The following is a 20810-nucleotide window of genomic DNA, read 5'->3' as shown; positions in this document are numbered from 1 at the left end:
CTCACACAAGGTCCTGGTTCTACTCCAGTACCCCTCATAAAAAGAAAAAAGCAAAGAGTAAAGAAAGGAAGTAATTGAGATGTGTTGTAAGTAAAAGCATGCGTTGCTTCTTCTCAGCTGGGGAAGCGTGTTCTGCACATGGTTAAGTCAAGTCAGATAAATAGTCTGGGAAACACTGCCGTGTTACATTTGGGTCAGGGGCAATTGGCAAATCCTCTAAGGTCCAGGTTCTTGTTCGAAACCACCTGCTAGTAGAAGTTGGTCCCTTGTCTCGTAGTTCAGAGATCAATGACTTCTCTTGAAGCCAATCAACGTTCAGGTTTCTCTGTCAATCCCAAGTACCTTGAGATTCTCCAGAGCTTCATGTTTTGCAGGTCTAAAAATGATGAAAACCCTATTTGTCCTCCAAAAACTTCAATTTCACTTTGTTGGGACATTCTGCTTAAAAATGAACATTTAAGTGACACATAAACCCAGAAATAAGCACGGACACCCTGTGTGTGTGTGTGTGTGTGTGTGTGTGTGTGTGTGTGTGTGTGTGTGTGTGTATCTGTGTGTGTGTCTGTGTGTCTGGGTCTGGGTCTGTGTGTGTGTGTGTATTTTTTCCCAGGTACCCTCTATCTCTTGATCTTTCTTTCCATGTAAACTCTTGTCTTATCTATTCTGGGGTAACTTCCATCATGCACCACAAGATCCTCGTTACTTTCTTCTGAGCAAGTCTATTGGGGGACCATCCTTGTCCTCGGAGAGCTAGGAATCTAGCCCATTTGATCAACGATGGGTGTTTGGGCTCTCATGGGAAGAAAATAATACAGTATTGCATGAAGTTATTTATTATAGTACCAGTGTAGGAGAATCAAAACACTAATTAGCTTTAAGATACAGTGATAGAGACTCTAGTGAAGACAAAGGAGGACTAAAGCAGCCACACACAATTTTTACCTTCTTTTGACAACTTTTCAAATGGCCTGAGTACCCAGTGCCCTACTAGAGGGACAATGAAGCCTAACTGGGTTTCTTTAACCCACCTGTTTTTTTATCCAATAAGAACAATGGATACTTTTTGCTGGCCTATGATTGGCATATATATTAAGCTACCAGATTTCACAAAGAATAATGTATGTAAGTTATGTTCCTTATATTCCTTATTTCCATTTTATGAGCCAGGACTTTATTTTTACGATCTCTACCTTTTTATAGAAATCTTTACTCTTTTCTGATATTCCAGACTAAAAATGCACAAAGGGAAGATATGATGTGGTACTATGGAGGTTTGAGTACAGCCTGGGCTACAGAGCAAAACACTGTCCCCAGATACACACATACACACACACACACACACACACACACACACACACACACACAGAGAGAGAGAGAGAGAGAGAGAGAGAGAGAGAGAGAGAGAGAGAGAGAGAGAGAGAGAGAGAGAAAAGAACAAAAAAGAAAAGAAAAGAAAAAATGGGAAGAATTGTCTGATGCTATGGTTCAGATAGAACTAAAAGTAATGTCAACTTCATAGCTCCACTTGGCCCCAATCAGAAGGGTGGCTTTTGTTTTCTTATTATTTACCATGTGAGGAAGCCATCACATGCTTGAAAGTCATTTTAATGAATGTTTATAAGGTCATGAAGATCAATCACATTGGTACATTGGTAGATTTGTCTATCTGATGACCAAACTGGGACTCTACAGTCTTTTATGTTTGGAAAGTTACTCCTAAAATCAGCCAGGATACTCTCCTTCACTCCCTCCTCCCATGTCCTACCAGGAAAGGCAGGGTGTGGTAGGGATTGGGCTGAGGGAGGGAGGGGTTGCACCTGAAAGCAAATGTCCTTATTTCTTAACTCACTGTATAACCCAAAGCTAGTCAAGTTGCTCTTTCTGCTTTCTGTAGGAAGAGAGGGTTGAAATCCTGTGATGTCACTGTTGTACTCACTATCATAGGGAGAAGGCAGAATCGTGTGCAATAGGTTGCATGAAGGAAGTAGAGGGAGGCTAGCTGGGACAAAGAACCTGCTCTCGTAGAGACCACAGAAATTAGAAAACAGTGAGTGCATGAGGCCGGAAGGTTTTCAGTAAGTGAATTGGATCTAAGTACATTATAGGAATACAGCTAGGAAATACTACAACAAAACCCCTTAGTGCAATTAATATATACTAATGAAAAAAGAGAGGTCTAGAAGCTTAGTAGGGAACTAAAAAGAGAAGCTGTTACAGAACAATCTACCACCGTGTCACGGGGAATCTCTTGAAAGTACCTGGTCAGGGTCTAGGAGGAACCTTAGAGGTAGCAGCCATGGAATTAGGTGACTGTCAGTGGTAACGGTGTGGCAACACACAGACCCTGCCAGCCTCTGACAAGTAAAAATGAGTAGCAAACTGTGCAACTTCAAAAGAGGAGGCACTGAGGGAGCCATTATCTTAGGGGCAAAACTCACTGGATGATAGATTTCCACGCCTCACGGATGCCTGATAAAAGTAGATGCTCGCAGAGCAAGACTGAGTGCTTCCATGTGAACACAGACTCCTTCCCTTAGCCTGAAAGTCCGGTGGCTAGTGTTCTCACTGTTCAGCCAGGGTGCTTCAGGCTATCTGCTGAAAGCACTCACCATCGAGTCCAAAGCAAGGCACCATTCAGCCTCTAGCAAACAGAGTTCCATTCAAAGCCAGTGAAAAGAGAAAGCTCAGAAGAGCTTCCTGGCGACCCCTCTGCCAAAATGGCAAGCTTAAGTTAGACACCAATAAGGACACACATCTAGAAGCCAAGAGAGCAGAGCCTGCCTTTTCCTTAGCCTCCCAGATACTCTACGCACACAACAACAACAGCTTCGTAACTGCAAACTTGGCCTAGCTACAATGTCACCTGTTCTGGCAGATGAGATGCCCCTGGACACTCTAAGTGTGTGTGTGTGGGGGGGGGGGTTCCTGGGATCTGCTTTGCTACTGAGGACCCAAGTGAAGTTGAGTGAAGACTATTTACCTGGGTGTAATTGATGAATGCCAGAAAAGTGGTGTGCACGCAGGCTCTCATTTACGAGGAGTGCAGCCTCCTTTGCCAATGGCTGCCAGTGTTACCTTTAGTGCCCACAACTCACGCCCTTGCTTCCCCACCCAGTACCTCCTTAGTCTCTGCAGGTTCCTGGCAGGCCAACAATTGGGTGACAGCTTCGAGATCCTATGAAATCTGCCAGCGAATTTCAAATTCCCACCTGGTCAGGATTCCAAGCTGTGGTGCTCAAAACCCCATGTCCCCTTCCTTCACCCTACCTCACCCATGCTTTGCCTGCCTACCAGTGTATAGATTGTACTACCATTACAACTCTCTTGAAATTCAAGACATCATAGACATACATTGGACCCAACCATTGCCAGCTTGGCCTCCCTGTGAGAGTATCCTGATATAAAACCACATTCAATCAATCCCAATAGATCAGTTTCATGCATTTCTATTTCTTTCTTTCTTTTTTTTTTGTCAGTTGTGGGGCTTGAATTCTGGCCCTGGGCACTGGCCCCCAGCTCTTATGCTCAAGGCTAGCGCTCTAACACTTGAGCCACAGCTCCACTGCCACCTTTTTCTGCTTATGTGGTGCTGAGGAATCGAACGCAAGGCCTCATGCATGCAAGGCAAACACTCTACCACTGAGCCACCTTCCAGGCCCCTATTAATTTATTTGCCAGTCCTGGGGTTTGAATTCAAGGTGTGGGCCCTATCCTTGACCTTCTTTTTGCTCAATGCTAGTGCTCTACCACTTGAGCCACAGCACCACTTCTGGCCTTTTCTGTTTATGTGGTACTGAGGAATGGAACCCAAGGCCTCATGCATGCAAGGCAAGCACTCTACCACTGAGCCACCTTCCCAGCCCATGCATTTCTATTTCTAACCTTTTGGATTTCTTTGGCATGAAGTGGAAGGCACCAAATATGCATTTCAGCCTCATTGATTTGTTTGTGGGATACCACATAATTCACTGAGTGAATGGCCAGAGTCCCTGTGACCTAAATCATTGTTGTTCATTTGTCCATTGATTTATTCAGTTGTTATTTAGTGAGTGCTTGCTGTACTATGAACAGCACAGAACTCCATGGGTGCTGCACCTCACTAGGCTCCTAGATGGGAAACTGGACACAGATAACTGGCTAGGGCTCATTTATACTCCAAGCATTCCTGTCTGACCTGGCATATTCTGGCCTTAGATGAATTTGATGGCCCAGCTGCCCCTAGAATTACACCTGTTTGGTCATATACATGTCAGAAGTCCAGGAAGTATGCAAGTTCTTTCACTCAAAGTAATGATCACCTTCTGAGATCATCTGTTATTGAGATGGATGAAAGCAGCGGATTGGGAGTCTGCTGAGTATTTGTAAGGGACCTTGCATGTGTCCTGGGCCTGCTTACCTGTAGCTGAGCAACTCCAGGCAAGGTCAGGCCCCCTCCCTGGCTCACAAGGTACCCTTGAGTAATAGGAAGGGATTGGCCTTCCAAAGCCCTTAGAAATTTGCAGGTCCCAGCTGGTGAGACCCTATAGATGCTGCATGATCTACGTTATTTTATTGAATCAACCTTGCTGTATCTACTTGGGGACCACAGTCCTGTGCCACACTGCATTCACTCATCCCCTGACCCAGTGGTTTTCAACTTAACTGTCCATTTAGAAGTGGTCATGCACCTGTGGACAAAGTCCTGATGCCTAGGCCTTGCCCTAGGTGAAACCAGAGCAATCTAATTGTAATGGAAGGGCCTGGGAAGGGAACCTGGAAGATTGTAAGCTATTTTCCTGTGCAGCAAAGCCTGAAGCACCTGGTATCTTCAGATCTGAGCACCTACTTTGATGTTGTGGCCATATGAGCTGTGACTCTTATCCTGTTGGCAAGTGATGGGCTATCAGAGAATCAGCACTGTATGTCCCGGAAATACTTCCAAAGCTAAAGGGATTCTGCTGAAAAGTAACAAGCTTTAAGAGGATAGTGACTGTTCACCTGTTGGCATTCAATTGATTTCCTAGTCCGTCTCATACCTTTGCTTGTTTTGAGCACTCCACCTCTTTCCCCACCCACACACTTGCAGTACACACATTCTCACTATCTCATCTACCTGCTGACAGACATCAGCCAGGGTCATTAACCTGACAGAACCATGGGTCAGACTATGAAGCTGGGAAAAAGAGTGGCTATACTGTCTTCTAGCCAGTTTCACTTTGATATTGACAGCTATGCTTTTATTCTTTGTAGGCAGCTCTCCCAAGGTGCTGATTCCCCAGTGGGTCCCTTTCCTGTTGTTTGATACCTCCCAGCCTAAGGATGCATCTGCACAGAGGAATTCCTTACCTAAATAACTTTACAATTGGGTTTTGTAAAAAATGACAAGTTCTTCTCATTAAAAGCAAACAATACAGAACTGTGAAGGATAAAAAGGATCTGGCCCGTTACCTCCAATAGATAACTATTTGAAATGGTTGGATACAGGCTCTTGCTAGATATTTTTGTACGTATATGAGCAATATATATGTGTGCATGTGTGGGTAAAAATAAATAGAACAATGAGTACTACTGCTGTTCAGAAAGATGTACTTTTCAAAAACATATGTATTAGATAGCTACCCAGAAGATCATACCCATACCCTCTTCATTCCTGTAAGGTTTCTGGTGAATTGTATTTTAATCCATACTGCTTGATGCGTTTAACCAAGACAAAGAAGTTTGGTGTCTAAGTTATGGTTTTCTTTTTTTTTTTTTTCAAAATTGAGTTGTCCATAGACAGGATTACAATTATTCAGCTAGTTTAGTTTGTTCTCGAATGCCTGTTTGTGGAGCAGGCTTGCTTAGTGACTCCAGCCTAGTGAAGTCTCCTTTGAGCTGTGCATGACTTTCAGTTCTGTTTAGCATACAGAATATTGTCTTATTTGAAATATAAGAATACAGTTTAAATGAAACAACAAGGAAAGAGCATTCTAAAAATAGAATATATTTTATAGTTTTGACAAGTATAAGTCTTAAAGTGAGAAGCCTATTGTATCTTGCAAGTTTCCTGTTCATTAGCTTTAAGATGTCAAGCCTTCTTAATTATCTCTCCTCTCTTTTTCTCTCTCTTTCTCTCTCTGTCTCTCTATCTCTCCAACAGGGAACCATAAAGAGAAGGCAGGAAGGAGACAACTTCCAGTATCCGGGCATGGCTGATGGTGGTTACCCTAATAAAATTAAGAGGCCCTGCCTTGAAGATGTCACCCTTTCTCTGGGCTCCGGTGCCCATCCCAGTACCCTTTGTGCAGACCTGCAGGTTCCTACAATGACAATGAATCCTAGCTCTGTGGCCATGGGTGTATCTGGCCAATCACTACTGCTTGAGAATAATCCGATGGAGAATCATCCCATGAATGGCGGTGTGATGGGTTCACCATATGAAGTGTCATCAACTGTAGAAACAGGGCCAAAAGAGCCCACGGTTCCTTACTATGACAAAATGAACAGCATGCCTGCTGTGGACCAGGAACTTCAAGATCTCCTGGAAGAGCTAACGAAAATTCATGAACCTTCTTCAAGTGATCTTGATCTTGAGAAGATTCTGGGAAGCAAGCCAGAAGAGCCACTGGTGTTACACCATCCTCAGGCACCTGTTGGAGCTCCACCCAAGCTTCCGGTTCCGATGCCACACATAGAGAGCCTTGCTTCCAGCAAGGAGTTTGCTTCTAGTTGCAGCCAAGTCACTGGCCCATCGCTTCCAGTGCTGCCCTCCTCCACAGGCATAAACTATTCGATTCCTTGTACCAGTAAGCAGATGATCTCACCCAGTCCTTCGACAGCACAGGTGCAGGCCAAGAACCAGGTCCAAGCTATGCTCCCTGTGACTTTGCCCCAATTACAGGTGTCTCAGTGGCATCATGCTCACCAGCTGAAAGCACTGGCAGCCAGTAAGCAGGGATCTGGTACCAAGCAGCAAGGACCCAACCGCAATTGGTCTGGCCTGCCTCCTCCAGGCCTTTCCCCACCTTACCTCCCAGTACCGTCACCACACCCACCACCGCCACCGCCACCACCACCTCCACCTCCACCTCCACCTCCGCCGTTCAGCCCTCAGAACTTCACAGCATCGTGCATGGCCTCCAACAGCATGGCCTCCAACAGCATGTCGGCCAGCACTCTGCAAGGTTCGCCCAATGCCTTACTCTCCAGTGTGGTACCCAGCAGCAGTGCTGCCCTTGGGCCCACCTTGCCCTACACTCCTGCCAAGCTCCCCAGCCTGGCTCTCAGTCAGCAGCCACAGTTCAACCCTCAGAGCTCCATTCTTGCCAACCTAGTGTCCTCTACCATCAAAAGCCCTCAAGGACACTTGATGTCTGCTCTGCCTACCAGCAACCCGGGGCCATCCCCACCGTATCGTCCAGAGAAGCTCTCCAGCCCAGGCTTGCCACAGCAGTCCTTCACTCCACAGTACTCTCTCATCCGGAGCCTCACTCCCACCAGCAGCCTGCTAAACCAGCAGCAGCAGCATCAACACCAACAGCAGCAGCAACAGCAGCAGCAGCAACAACAACAGCACCACCACCGCCACCACCACCACCACCACCATCAAGCGAATGCCATGTTCAAGCCTATGACCAGCAATCAGCAACCCAAAACCCTGAGTATGATCATGCACCAGGGGCTGGTGAGCTCCAGCCCAGAAGCCGCCGAGCCATTTACCTTTGGCAACACCAAGCCCTTGTCCCATTTCACATCTGAGCCGATCCCCCAGAAGATGCCCTCCATGCCTGCTACCTCCAGGCAGCCTTCCCTGCTTCACTACCTGCCTCCAGGAAACCCAATACAGGCCTCTTCTGCCACTGCCTCCTCCACCACCACTGCCACCTTACAACCACAGCAGCCCGATCATCCTTCATTCCTCCTGCAGCACATGATGCAGCAGCAACCGCAGCGTTTCCAGCGCTCAGTAGCCCCAGATCCCATGCCTGCTCTGCCCAGACAGGTAAGGGAACCAACCTCCTAGATGCTGGTGCTCCTTTGTGTGGGAAATGACAACTTGATTTTGTGCATTTGATACCTGGCTTGGCAAAGCAAATCCAGGCTATCATCCTCTCAGAGACTAGCCTGCAAGAGTCCATGTAAAGGCAGCTAATTCTGTGTGGTTTGAGCACTTGTGTCCGTGAGGCCAAGTGCTGGTTTTAGTGCCTGTCCCAGCCACCTAGCTCCCCTGGGAAAATTGCCCGGGAGGATGAGTCTAACTGTAGAGATGTATTTATTGTTTTTCCCTAGACAATATTTATTGTCTTGCTTGGATAAGGACGAACACTGAGCCTTCTAGAAACAGCACAGCAGCATTTTACTACATAAGTTCAGCATGCCATTTCTGACTGTGCTTGATACCAAAGCAGGAACTGAAAGGAAGCAAAAAACAGATGCACTCAGAAGGTCATTGCTCTTATTGTCTCCATTTTACAAAGGAAGAAACCGAGGCTCAGAGAGTTGCAATGACTTTCCCAGAGTCACACAGCCAGTAAGGGGCAGAGCAGGAAGGTAAAGCCAGTGAGTCTCAAGCCAGAGTTTGTTCTCTTCTTGGAATTACTTTTGACTTCTACGTCTCCCACATCCTAGACAGTCTTTTCAGTCATTACATGAGGCTGATTCTCCTTGGTGATGACTATCACAGTTCTCCCTTTTCATTGATCTGATCCTTGCCAGTATCAATTAACTACTGCTGTGTAACAAATTGGCCCCAAACACGGCTCACAGTTTCCATAGGTCAGGAATACTGGCATGGCTTAGCTGGGTTTTCTACTTCAGTTTCTCAGAAGGGTGCAATCAGTCCCAGGCTCCACAGAAAGAGAGAGAGAGGAGAAAGAGAAAGAGACAGAGACAGAGACAGACAGAGACAGAGATGCTTCCAAGCTCCCTCATGTGGTGGTCATCAGTTCCTTCCAGATACTTCTTCAGTCAGAGGCCACCTTCGGTCCTTTGCCATGGAGTCTCTTCATAGAACATGTCGCACAACATGGCAGTTGTCTTCATCCGAGGGACAAGAGTAAGGAAGAGTCCCTGTAGGGCAGAAGTCAGTCTTTAAAAGCAAGTCTGTATTATCATTAGATATCAGAGAGAAAGAATTGCATGAAGATGTGACTATCAAGTGGCAGGGTTCAATGGGACCATGCAGAATACTGTCATTCATGATCTTCCATTCTGTTCATTTTATCCCTGCTCAAGTTTGGACCCTCTAAATTCTTTGTGTCAGCTCACACACTTCCCAACTCCCACTAAACCATCCATTGTTGTAAGAGTTGTCTTGCTGAAAAACAAAGTGGCCTTTTCCACTAGCTCCAAATCTCCAGAAGGCCATAGCGTGGTCACAACAGCTTCTTTAGAGTGAGTACCTGTTGGCCTCTTCCTTGTATTTTGATTCTGTAACCCAGAAGTGCTTCAATTCTTGGCCCACTCTGCACAGTTTTAGCCTGTACTCCCATTCTTCTCTGGGCGTGGCTTCTCCCTGCTCCTGTTCTCTCCAACTCCTCCTTGCTCTCAATGCTCCCACCCGCCCTGTGTCCCCGCACTCTTCAAGGGACATGCCTGTAAAGTGCCTGCTAAGGGACCTGACCCTAGACACTAACCTTTCAGAGTCTGGTCTCTTATATTGACAGGACCCACGGCAACTCTTAGGGATTTGTGAATTTTTTAGCTTGTAGAAGCTTGATTAAGCACAGTGCTTGACAGCAGGTTCCCAAAAGAATGGCCAGGGTGAGTAGCCCAAAGACAGAAACAGAGCAGGCAAGACAGCCACCTTGGGGCCGTGACACTTCTCTGCAGTTGATGAGCACTATGGTTTGATTTCATTAGAGGGCAGCTGTTGGCATGGATTTCTACAGCTCTCAGTGCTAGCATCAACAGGGAAACTGGCAGTAGCAAGCATGCTCCTTATTCTGGAGATGTGGCATCATAGCATGAGACAAGCCTTTCTGTTTTTGTGTGTAAATCAGTGCATTTGTAGCCTGAATATGGTGCTCCAGCGTCCTATCACCTGGCTCCGAAGGAGAATTCTTACTGGTTGTGGTCATGACAAATGCACCCAACTAGACAGCTGGGCAGGCTAGGATAAGGTACTCAGGAGAAAGATCAAGCATGCTCTTCAAGGCTGGCAGCAAGGAAAGAGCTCAGGAGACCTCTGGCAGCAGAAGAGAGAGACTGGGGTGCCCATAAGGAATATAACATGCCACCAGGAACAACCCTCCCAGCCAGTTCAGGCTGGTGCCCGTGGGATTCCCCTAATTCCATTTCCTTCAGTGTTGAGAAGGCCCAGAGTGGCTCTCAGTCACACAGTAAGTCACACAGCAAACTACAGATCCTCCTGGTCATGAGGCGAAAATTTCCTCTGGAATGTTCCCTTCCTATCTTCACCTCTTACCTGTTTCCTCCTCTACAGGATAGTAATGATAAAAACATCATTTGAGGACTGCATGTGTTAAGATATCTAAAGCATTTGTTCCAAGGCTTGGGAAAAAGGGTTTGCTATCACTGACTCCTGACCCTAAGCCCTCGGACCTGTTTTGTGGGACTAGGACATGGTTCTCAAAGCCAGGAGCAGCATGAGGACAGCATGTGAGCAGCAATCCCTGTAGACCCGGTTGCCTGCCATGGCGTTGACAAGAGCTATATGGCTTGTGAACTTTGTGTGTTCTTTTGGTCCTAGGGCCTGATGCTCTTGAGCAACTCCAGCCCTGGTGGAAGAGGGAGAGAGGTCATGCTTACCTTGTATCCCCTCTCCTTTGTTCCTGAGTTCTCTCATGCTCACACTCGATCCAGCACCTCATGACATGGTATTCATTAGATTGTGCTGCTTCTCCTGAAAGATAATGGTTACTATGGAAAGCCTGGAGATTCCTATGAATCTGCATCTTACTTTTATAAAGGTATCATTTTTAAATGTAAGATGAAAAGAGTAAGCCTAAATGTCTACCCCAGCTGTCTGTAGGAGCTTACTCTTATTGGCAGGCTAGTTGTCATCTTGGGGGCTTTCACAGGTGAATGAATTAACAGGTGAATGAATGAGCTCATGTCAATGGACTGGCTGTTTCCACTTTAGGCAAGTATTGAATGGTAGGAAACCAGCCACAGGTTAACCAACAACACTGGATACGTATAGAGCTGAGGTTCCAGTCTGTTTTCTGACATTGACTGGGCCAATGCCATAAGCAAACTTCTTAAGCCCTGAGTCTCTTCTGCGAACAGGGAAAGGAAAAGTTTCCACTATACACAGCATGGGGAAGACAGAGAAGATGACATTGAGCAGAATAGTGCATGGCATACATGTGCCCAAGACCGTGAAAACCCTGGGACCAGATGAGGTTCCAATGAAGAACACTTTGGACTTGAAGTATAATAAGGTATAAACACGAAATATCATACAACCCTGCAGGGTAATGTAAATGTTTAACAAATTTTGCCCCCCTCCCATAAAATGTGGCCCCAAATTTATAAAAATAGTTTTCAGAATTTCTTGGATTTCAAATTACAGGAAGGGATGTGGAAATGAAATTATTAAGGGAGGGATATTTATCTCTCTCCTAACAGCCAGTCCTAGTTTAAATTTTTAGCATATATTAATTGTATAAAGCAGATTTTATTATGACATTTTTGTATACATATATATTGTACTCTGATCATACGCATGGATTAATTGTCCTCACTATCCCTCCCCTTCCCCAGGTCCCTATTTGTCCTCCTCCTACTTTAATATTTTTTCTGGATTCCACAAATAAGAATATATATATATATATATATATATATATATATATATATATATATATATATAGTCTTGCTGAGTCTGGCTTATTTTATATGATGTGATTATCTCGAGTCTATCTATTTTCCTGCCCATGACATGATTTCTTCCTTCTAATGGCCAAGTAATTCTGTGTTGTATATCTACATAACATTCTCTTTATCCATTCATCTCTTGATGGGCTGATTTCATAATTTTTTCCTTTTGTGGATAGTGCTACAAACAATGTGACTGTAAAAGTGTCTCTGTTTTATGCCAACTGGGTATGTACCCAGGAGTGGTTAGCAGGATCATTAGATAGTTTTATTTTTAGTCTTTTGAGGGATCACCATACTGATTTCCATAGTGGCAACACTAATTTCCATTCCTACAGACAGGGCATAGGGCTTCCCTTTCCCCTGTATCACTGCCCGCATTTGCATTTGTTGTTGTTGTTTCTTTTCTTGATGATACCCTGACTGTGGTGAGATGGAATCTCAAGGACCTTTTAACTCATATTTCTCTGGTGGCTAAAGAGGTTGAACATTTAACGTATTTATTGGCCACTTGTACTTTTTTCCTTGAAAAGTATTCTGTTCCTTTGCCCATTCATTGATTGGCTTATTGTCTCTTTTGCTATTTAATTTTTGAGTTCCTTCTGAGTGATGATATTCTTGGCATTAATACTGTTGGATGGATAGCTAACAAAGATATTTTTCACATTCTAGAGGTTATCTCTTACCCTGTTAATTGTTAAATTTTAATGACCTCATCACCTCAGTCTATTTTCCACTTTTCCTCCAGACTAGGTTATATATCTCAGTTGTAATCAAAGGGAGGTAAAAATGAATTCTGTTCCTATGATTTGTTTCCCCTTCCGGCTGAAGAATATAGTATAAGAAATACCGTCAGTGTGTTACAAAAAAACAGGTTAGAACTTAGTTCAATTTTACCATTGGCCACTAGAGAATGGAGCTCAGATTGCCTCAGAAAGGAACACAAATCCATCAAGGAGATTGGAGTGAAGCTATGTAGTGAGGAAGTAGCGAGAGGAAGGCTCTGGACACAGTGCCCTCAGCTCTTGTGTGTTGCAGGCCCTCTCAGATCCACAGGGCTGCGAGAGTGGCTTCATGGGGAGGAGGGATGTGGATTGTAGCCAGTTGGAATAAGAACAAAAAATCCTGGAATCTGATCCTTGAGGCTGGCCATGAGGCACAGGGGGAAGAGGGAGGGCAGCTGCAGAGAAATAGACCAAGAGGCACATGAAGTTGTTTTGACTAATTTTGAGAAGAGAGAGAAAAGAGAATCCAGTCTGCTATGGAACAGGCTGGATTAAGCCCCTACTGGGTCTGTTCTGCTTTCTGTCTTTAAGAAGTCTTATATCTTAGGCAGCAGTGAGTAAGACATGGCTTTGCTATCTATCTGTCCTTCTTGGGAGGCTGAGCCTCTGATGGGGATATGGACAGATCTATCTGAAACAAGAGCCCTCACTACCACACTTGTGGTCCTCCTGTGTTTTTGAATACTGAGTCCTTCAAGGTGTAGTATTCCCAGTACCCAGTAGGCCCTGGAGCTGGGACCAAGGCAAGTTCTCTTCCCTGTAGGCACACACAGGTGAAGTAATAGAACCCCTATGAATACTGAGTGGTAAATGTGATTCCAGGATTTCAGGTGGGCAGAAGGAGGGCTTATAGCAAGCTGGGGTCATTGGCCACTTGAAAAGCCAAGCAGAGGGCCTGATGCTGACAATGACAGTAAATGGATCAGAGAGCGTGTATATGAGTAGCAGAGGAAAGGTCAACTACCACACACAGATGCCATAGCATGTAGTGCACCCAACTTAAAGAATACTCCCTCCTCCCCTCTTTCCTCTCCCTTGCATCTCTCTGCTTCATCATTCATGCACATCCCTAAGGTTTCCAAAAAAAATACCCTTAAAACCCAGAGATTCCAAAATGCTCTTTGGATTGGATTTCTAAGGCTGGCCTGGCCTGTTTCACAGAACATAACATTTAATTACTGCTATCACAACTCACACTGCAAATTAGACTGTCTTTATTCAAACCATGACCTCCCAATGGGGAAAATGAATAAACTACCTTAGTGATGTGCAGAGAATTCCTTATTTTGATCCATTTGCAATTAGAGTCAGGAGATTGAAAGTCAGCCATTTTCCTATTTTTACAATCACTCAATAACATTTGTAGAGTGACCTTGAACTTGGTGACCCCCTCTCCTCCCGTGACCCCACCTGTCAAGGCAGGGCCTTGGACTTTCCTGTGGTCTCTTCTTTTGCAGGGAAGGTAGTCATGCTCAGAGAAGTTTCTTCGTCTTTTACTAATTGTGGTAACGCCTCCCAGATTCCATTGCAAAAGTCAGGTCTGGTGAAATATAAGAGCAGAGGCCTCTGGAAAAGCTCTGGGCTGCCCACCAGTCAAATGAGAACTGAGGAAGGGTCTTGACTCACCAGATGAACAATGGGAGGGTTCTGAGTCACGTTTCAAAGAGCCCATACATTAAAGACATGTACATGTTTTTCTAAGTGAGGGAACGTTCTTACTTTTCTATCTAAACATGACTGTCCACTCAAGCTTAGCCTTTTGTTTCTGTCTAAACTGAGCCACAAAAAGCTATTTAGTTTGGGAGTCCTTTTTTTTTTTTTTTTGGAGGGATAGCTTAAGATGAACTATGTTATGTACATGGTCATGTGTAGCTTGAAATTTTGGGAATTGATACATCCATGTTGAGAAATTGTATTTTAACCCCTTTGGATTGGCAGGAAAGAAATGCCAAGGCTTATTGAATTTGGGAAACATAGACTCAAACTTAGGTTGTCAATGAATTTTTGTCTAGTTCCTTTTTGGAGTAGAGAACTCATATGATCCTTCATCTTAAAGCTTCCCTCTCTCACAGCCATTCATGGCTCCATATTGTAGGTCTATGATAAACGTTGCTCAACTCTATTTGCACCCGTTAGCCTCTGGCCCTTGGGGAGCTGACAGACTTCATGACCTGGCCCCGCTTTGTAAAGCAACTGTGTATTAAAGACTTGACAAATTATACATTAGAAACATTTGGAAAAAATGGTGACTCTATCAAACATGTACAGACATTTTTTCTTTGTCATTATTCCCTAAACATTGCGGTATAACAAGTATTTATTGACCTAACATTCACATTGTATTAGGCATTGCAAGTCATCTAAAGATTACTTAAATTATAAGGAGTATGTGCAAGCATTCTATTCAGATACTAAGCTATTTTAGGTGGGGGACTTGAGCATGTGCAGTGAAGAAAGTGTGAGCACAGATAGTGAGGGGCAGCAGTGTCTATTATGGTTAAAGCATCCCATCTCTGCCCCCAAATGAAAGCGTTTCTTCTTTTTCCTAAGGAATTGAAACACTTTAGGACTGCCTTTGATTTTATTATTTACTGACAATGAAAAACACTGCTTTTACTTATTTTATTTTGTTATAGGTTTTGCTTTGCTTTGTTTTTTTTTAGCCTTTGCTAGATGAGGGCTTATGAGAGGACATTACCCACATTCAAAGCAGCAAAGTTGTTAAAAGCAGCAAAACAACCTGAAAGTCCACACTGACTATCCCACCCCCATCTCGACTCATCTCTGTGACTTCACTGACTCCCATTTGGATAACAGCTGCTAAGCTAGGAAGTGGAATGTAGCGCCCCTGTTTATCTGCTTCTTTAGTGCTTTTTTTCGTCATGTTGGACACATTTTATATTAGATTAGAGAATGTACAACTTGGACTCACACAGATGAAAGGCACCAAGATTCAGTTGTGCAAGATGAAAACGTTCTGCAGATGGATAGTGATGATGATTACACAACATTGTGCAAGGAGTCGGTGCCACTGAACTGTACACTTAAGAGCATGGCAAAACCAGATGTATACAGTCATATACCACAACGTAATGTTTCTGTTAATAATAGGCTACATGTACGAAGTTGTTCTCATGGGATTGTAATGGAGCTGGAAATTTCCTGTCACCTGGTCACATCATAGCTATTACAGTATAATACATTGTGTTGTTTGTGATGAGGCTACTGTCAACAAACTGGTTTTACCATCAGTCCTACAAAAAGACCAGCACACAAAATCATATATTTGATATTTAGTACTTAATAATAATTAATGGCTATGTTACTGGTTTATGTATTTAGTATATTTCTTATAGTAAATACATAAAGTTATATATTTATTCACATATTACTTTGACCTTTGCTTCAGAGTGTATGCCTACTTAAAAACAACAACATTTAATGTACAGGCACAGCCTATAATCTCAGCAACTTGGGAGGTAGAGGAAGGAGGATCACAAAATGAAAACCACCAGGGCCTATTTCAAAAACAAAATACAAAATGAAAGGGCTGTGGTATAATTCAAACGATAGAGTGTTGGCTTAGCATGCACAAAGCCCTGGATTCCATCGCCAGTACAAAAAAAATATTATTAAACAATTGACATTTCTCCAAGTGTCCACATCATTAAGGGTCAAATGACTGTATGTTTCATTGCAGAAAAAAACAATAAGAAAGTGGAAGAGTACAGCTTTTTGTTTTGTTTTTCTTTGTTCCTCCCCCCCTCTTTTTTCTTGTTATTATAAAGATAATGTATAGAGGGGTTACAGTTACATGTCAGGTAAAGAGTACATTTCTTTTGGGACAATGTCACCCTTTCCCTTGTTCTCTCCTAGTTGTTTCTTTCCATCTACCCCCACAAGTTCTATAGTTCATTTTCATCAGAAAGACTATAGTTTTAAAATGCTTGTCAATCCTCAAGAGCAGCATTTTCTTCTCCAAGCATATGAATATGAAATATGAAAGTGACAGCCAGCTGAGCTGCCCATTTTCCCTCCTAGGAAGGAACAAAAATCACTTTGTGTCCACTCTTCCTGGCCATATCTTAGTGAGGTTCAACACATGAGAATGAGACAGAGTTTCTGAGCATAACTGGTGTTTAGAAATAACTGTGCAGGTAAATTAAATAAATAAAAAAATGACTGTCCTTCTTTAGGCACTTCGGAGAAATGACATGTGGCCAGAGGGAGGAAGAGACAAAGAAGTAAAAGTTGGATGGGACAAAAAAATAAGTAGAGACAGACATTATCTGCTTTTGTGTGGAATAAGAAAGTGCACTTACTTCATTAGTTCTCTGGTACATATGCAAGTCTCAAAAGCCCAGGTTGGCTGGCAGTTTATTCAGTGCTATAGCAATCAACAGGATAATGACCAGGTCTTAGTCTGGCTTTCTGTGCAAACTAGCCCTCTGGAGAAAGTGCTGGGCTTTGGAACCTAACCCAAGGCCTTGACGTTGGCACACAGAATAGAAAGCAAGAGCCTTTGCCCCAGTGCTCAGATGACTTTTGGAAAGTCTACTAACTGGTCATTATGGCCCCATTCATGCCTTTTGGTTTCTGCTTTTCAGGGTCTGGGGAAGGGTACTTCATTTGCTTATTTTTGTTTTGTCTGTTACCACACTTGTTAGTAAATTCCTCAGCCACAGGAAGGTGAGCTGAAGGGCCTTTGAATAAAAGGAATGCAAAAAATGCAGGAAAAATGAACCAATACGAGAGGCACATCTGCTAGTTTTTGCCCAAAGTTAAGTTCTGAGACTGTTTTAATTACTGATAGTAATTATTAGAAGAAATGCTCACTCTTCAAGACTTTCGAGCCTAATGAACTTCTGTCTTCTCCTGTTGCTGCCTCTGCATGCAAGATCGCTGCCTGCAATGCATTTTTCTAATCCATTCACGTCATTCACATTGCTGGTAGTTATGCAGCACTGAATATATGTATTTTTTCAACTTCCAACAAACACATAGTTTTATGCTTCCAGTGGTAATTTGCACTGCTTGTTCTGTTGTTATTTCTGCCACGGTTGTTATCATCATTTAATGGGATTTATATGAACAAAACAAGACTTCCGGCTGCTATTTCACATACCACAGTGACAGCCACACATGATAAGAAAAGCCCCAAAAGAAAGCGAGCTTAGAAATTCAGGCCACCTCCTTTTATTGCTTTTTCCTAGCTGGATGACACTAATTTTCCTAACATAAACCAACCAGTTGTGATCAGTTCTGTGAGCAGTTAGTGGTCTTCTCTTATATACAGTGTGCTGATCATTCTTTGTTCTTTTTGTGTGTGTGCCAATCCTGTGGCTTGAACCGAGGGCCTGGGCATTTTCCTTCAGCTCTTTTGCTCAAGGCTAGAGCTCTACCACTTGAGCCACAGCTCCACTTCTGGCTTTTTGTTGGTTAATTGGAGATAAGAGTATCACAGACCTCTCTGCCTTGGCTGGCTTTGAACTGTGATCCTCAAATCTCAAACTCCCGAGTAGCTGTGATTACAGGTGTAAGCCACCAATGCCTAACTCTTTGTTCTTTCTAACACATGGTCAAGTAAGCATGTTTTGAAGGCTATTCAGCAGTTGTGGGCTTAAAATGTCATTTATAAGAACACTTAGGCATTGGAGGCATGGTGCTGGAGAGTACTAGCCAATGGTGAAACAATTTGAGTCCTAGTCCCAGACCTAAATATATTAAAAAGAAAAACAAAGAACACTTGATTAAAGTGGACACTGAGAAGGCTGAGGCAGATAATTGTGAGTTCAAAGCCAGTCTTTGATATATAGTAAGACTCTTTTCTCAAAAACAAAACAAAAAGTTGATTATAGTTGAATAAACTCTGTGTAAGTCAGCTTTCTGTCACTGTGACAAAACACTTGTGATAATCCAATTCTAAGGAGCAAGAGTTTATTTGGGGCCATAGTTTCACAGGGGTTAGTCTATGTTCAGTTAAGTCCATTGCTTTTGGATCTGCAGAGAGGCAGAAGATCATGGTAGAGCACACACCGTAGAATAAAGCTGTTCACCACACTGAGATGCCACAAAGAGACAAAGGAAGATACTCCCCCCAATGAGTTAACTTCCTCCTATGAGGCCCCACCTCCTAAAGATTTTCCCACCTTCCAACAACAACACAGACTAAATTCTTCACATGTATCCTTTGAGAGATCAATACTTAAGATCTAAATTATAGCAAGTTTTCACCATTGATTGGACAAAAAAGTAAGTTTACTCGTTTCTGAGCACAGATTGCATATTCCTTGTCTTAATTGTCTCTTTGGGTTTTTTTTTTTGTTTTCATCATTTTGACAGCTGAACTGCTAGTTTATTTGCTTTATTGACTTTTAATTTGGAAATGTCTTCTTTAGGAGACAATTATGTCCCAATTATATCCTTCTTCTTCCCCTTACCCAGAAAGGTCTCTCAATTTCCTTTATTACTTTATTAATTGCTATATTTTGAGACTGATCCAGATCACAGGATTAGAATGGGGTTAAAATGGAAGTTTTGGCAATGGCCTTAGCCATATTGATTCCTCTGAATCCAGAGTTATACAGACCTGTTCTGCTGAACTCTTTCCTCAGCTGCTGCTTTTCTAAAATTGACAGTTACGCTGCAATACAAAAGGCAAGACTATAACCAACAACTCATCTGTTGATAAAACTATTTCAGTAAGCTTTTGAAATGATGGCATGGCCTCAGGAATTGACAGGCTCCACCAAGTCCCTGTCCAAGCAATAAATAAAACTACTTGTGACTTGTCAGAGCTTGACCAACTTTCAGTGAAGATTTAAGAATCTTAATCTGTGGCCCAGTTTGGACCCAAATAACATTTGGACATTTGGAGGTTGATCAACATGCTAGTCCATTATTCACACACATTCACACACATTCACACACACACACACACACACACACACACACACACACACACACACACAAGTGGCTTACAAGCCCCACCCCATTGAGATTTGAAGACAACTGAAACTCCACCCCCAATTATTTGCTTCTTGTTCTCTCTGCTTACCTTAGAAGTGAGCACAGGATATAGTGTAGATCCAGTGGGCGGCTCAGGCTCCACTAGACAGACCAAAGTGCTCCAGGTACATTTGGCCCAGTGGAGAAGAAAGCAACGTGCTTTTGTTCCTGCCCCACTCTACTGTTCACTTAATGTAGCTATATCCGTCATTTGCCCCGCCTGAGCACATTGCACATGCTACTTCTAGCTCATAACTCCCTGCCACATGCACAAATTGTGAAGTATTTCTCTCTAGCCTCGTACTTCATTTGTGTCTACTTCCTAGTCTCCCAGTGCATCAAGTGTTAAATATAATACTGGATGTAAGGATAGAGAAAGAGAATGAAGCCTCATGGTTGTCTCTAGAGCCATCAGCATCCTCCTCAGCAACACCTTTTACAGGCTTTTAAGGTTTCGTGCAGTGCAGTTATTATCTCTGAAATCAAATCTTGACTTTCTGGTATGTTCTTGGACTTTTCAAAGGATTTAAAAAATTCAGGAGCTTGGTTCCAATAATTGCTCTTAGGAGCTAGTGCTGCTTATTCTCTATAGATGAGTTCCAGTTTGGATCATCAATTATTTTCTTCACAGAAACCCACAAAGTACATATTCACATTTGCATCAGAATTGAATATGATCGAGAGATTTTTAATGTTGTTAAGCCAGACTATTGCTTTTAAAATGTGTATCACAGTCAGCTAATGTGTATTTAAGAGCTTGAGTAACACACTTGAGATATGAATGAAGAGGCCAGGATCATGATATTTGATCTATACTGGGAGGGTTTGCTGGAGTGTGTTGGACAGTTCAGGTGTGTTACATTTCTCTTTAAGTGAACTGCTGTATAGATAATGAAACATGACTCAAGGCTAAGCAGGGTTCAATAGGCTCTGAGCTTCATCATTAGAGATGGGGTGTTTTAAAGTCACAAACTGAGGTCTGAGTGGCTCAGCTGAGTCTTTTACTAGAATACTCATTTGCCAGTAGCAGACAAATCAGTTCCTACTGGTTTAGACATTAAGAGGACTTAATTACTGACACCTGAAAGTGAAAGTGTAGCGGTTGGGCTGACTTGGGGGTTGGGCTTGAATGGAGAGTTCAACAGTGTCCTCAAAGACACTGTCGTTTTCTATCTGTTGTTCTTCCTAGCACAGACGTCATCCTGTAGCTAGCTCCCCCTG

General features: G+C 43.3%; 1 protein-coding gene across 2 annotated transcripts in view; it reads left to right on the top strand.

Moving 5' to 3' along the window:
• Mamld1 (mastermind like domain containing 1) overlaps nucleotides 1-20810 on the top strand; it is a 110137-nt gene that overhangs the window by 62271 nt on the left and 27056 nt on the right. For both annotated transcript variants that reach the window (XM_070039596.1, XM_070039597.1), the window contains exon 3: nucleotides 6119-7960. In XM_070039596.1, the coding sequence (XP_069895697.1) occupies nucleotides 6119-7960 (1842 nt within the window). The remainder of the gene's footprint in view (nucleotides 1-6118; nucleotides 7961-20810) is intronic.

Source organism: Dipodomys merriami, unplaced genomic scaffold (assembly GCF_024711535.1).
Source record: "Dipodomys merriami isolate MVZ:Mamm:240054 unplaced genomic scaffold, mDipMer1.0.p SCAF_3, whole genome shotgun sequence".
NCBI classification, from domain to species: Eukaryota; Metazoa; Chordata; class Mammalia; order Rodentia; family Heteromyidae; genus Dipodomys; species Dipodomys merriami.
Note: the sequence above shows the minus strand (reverse complement) of the source record. Positions and strands in the feature narration are given on the sequence as shown.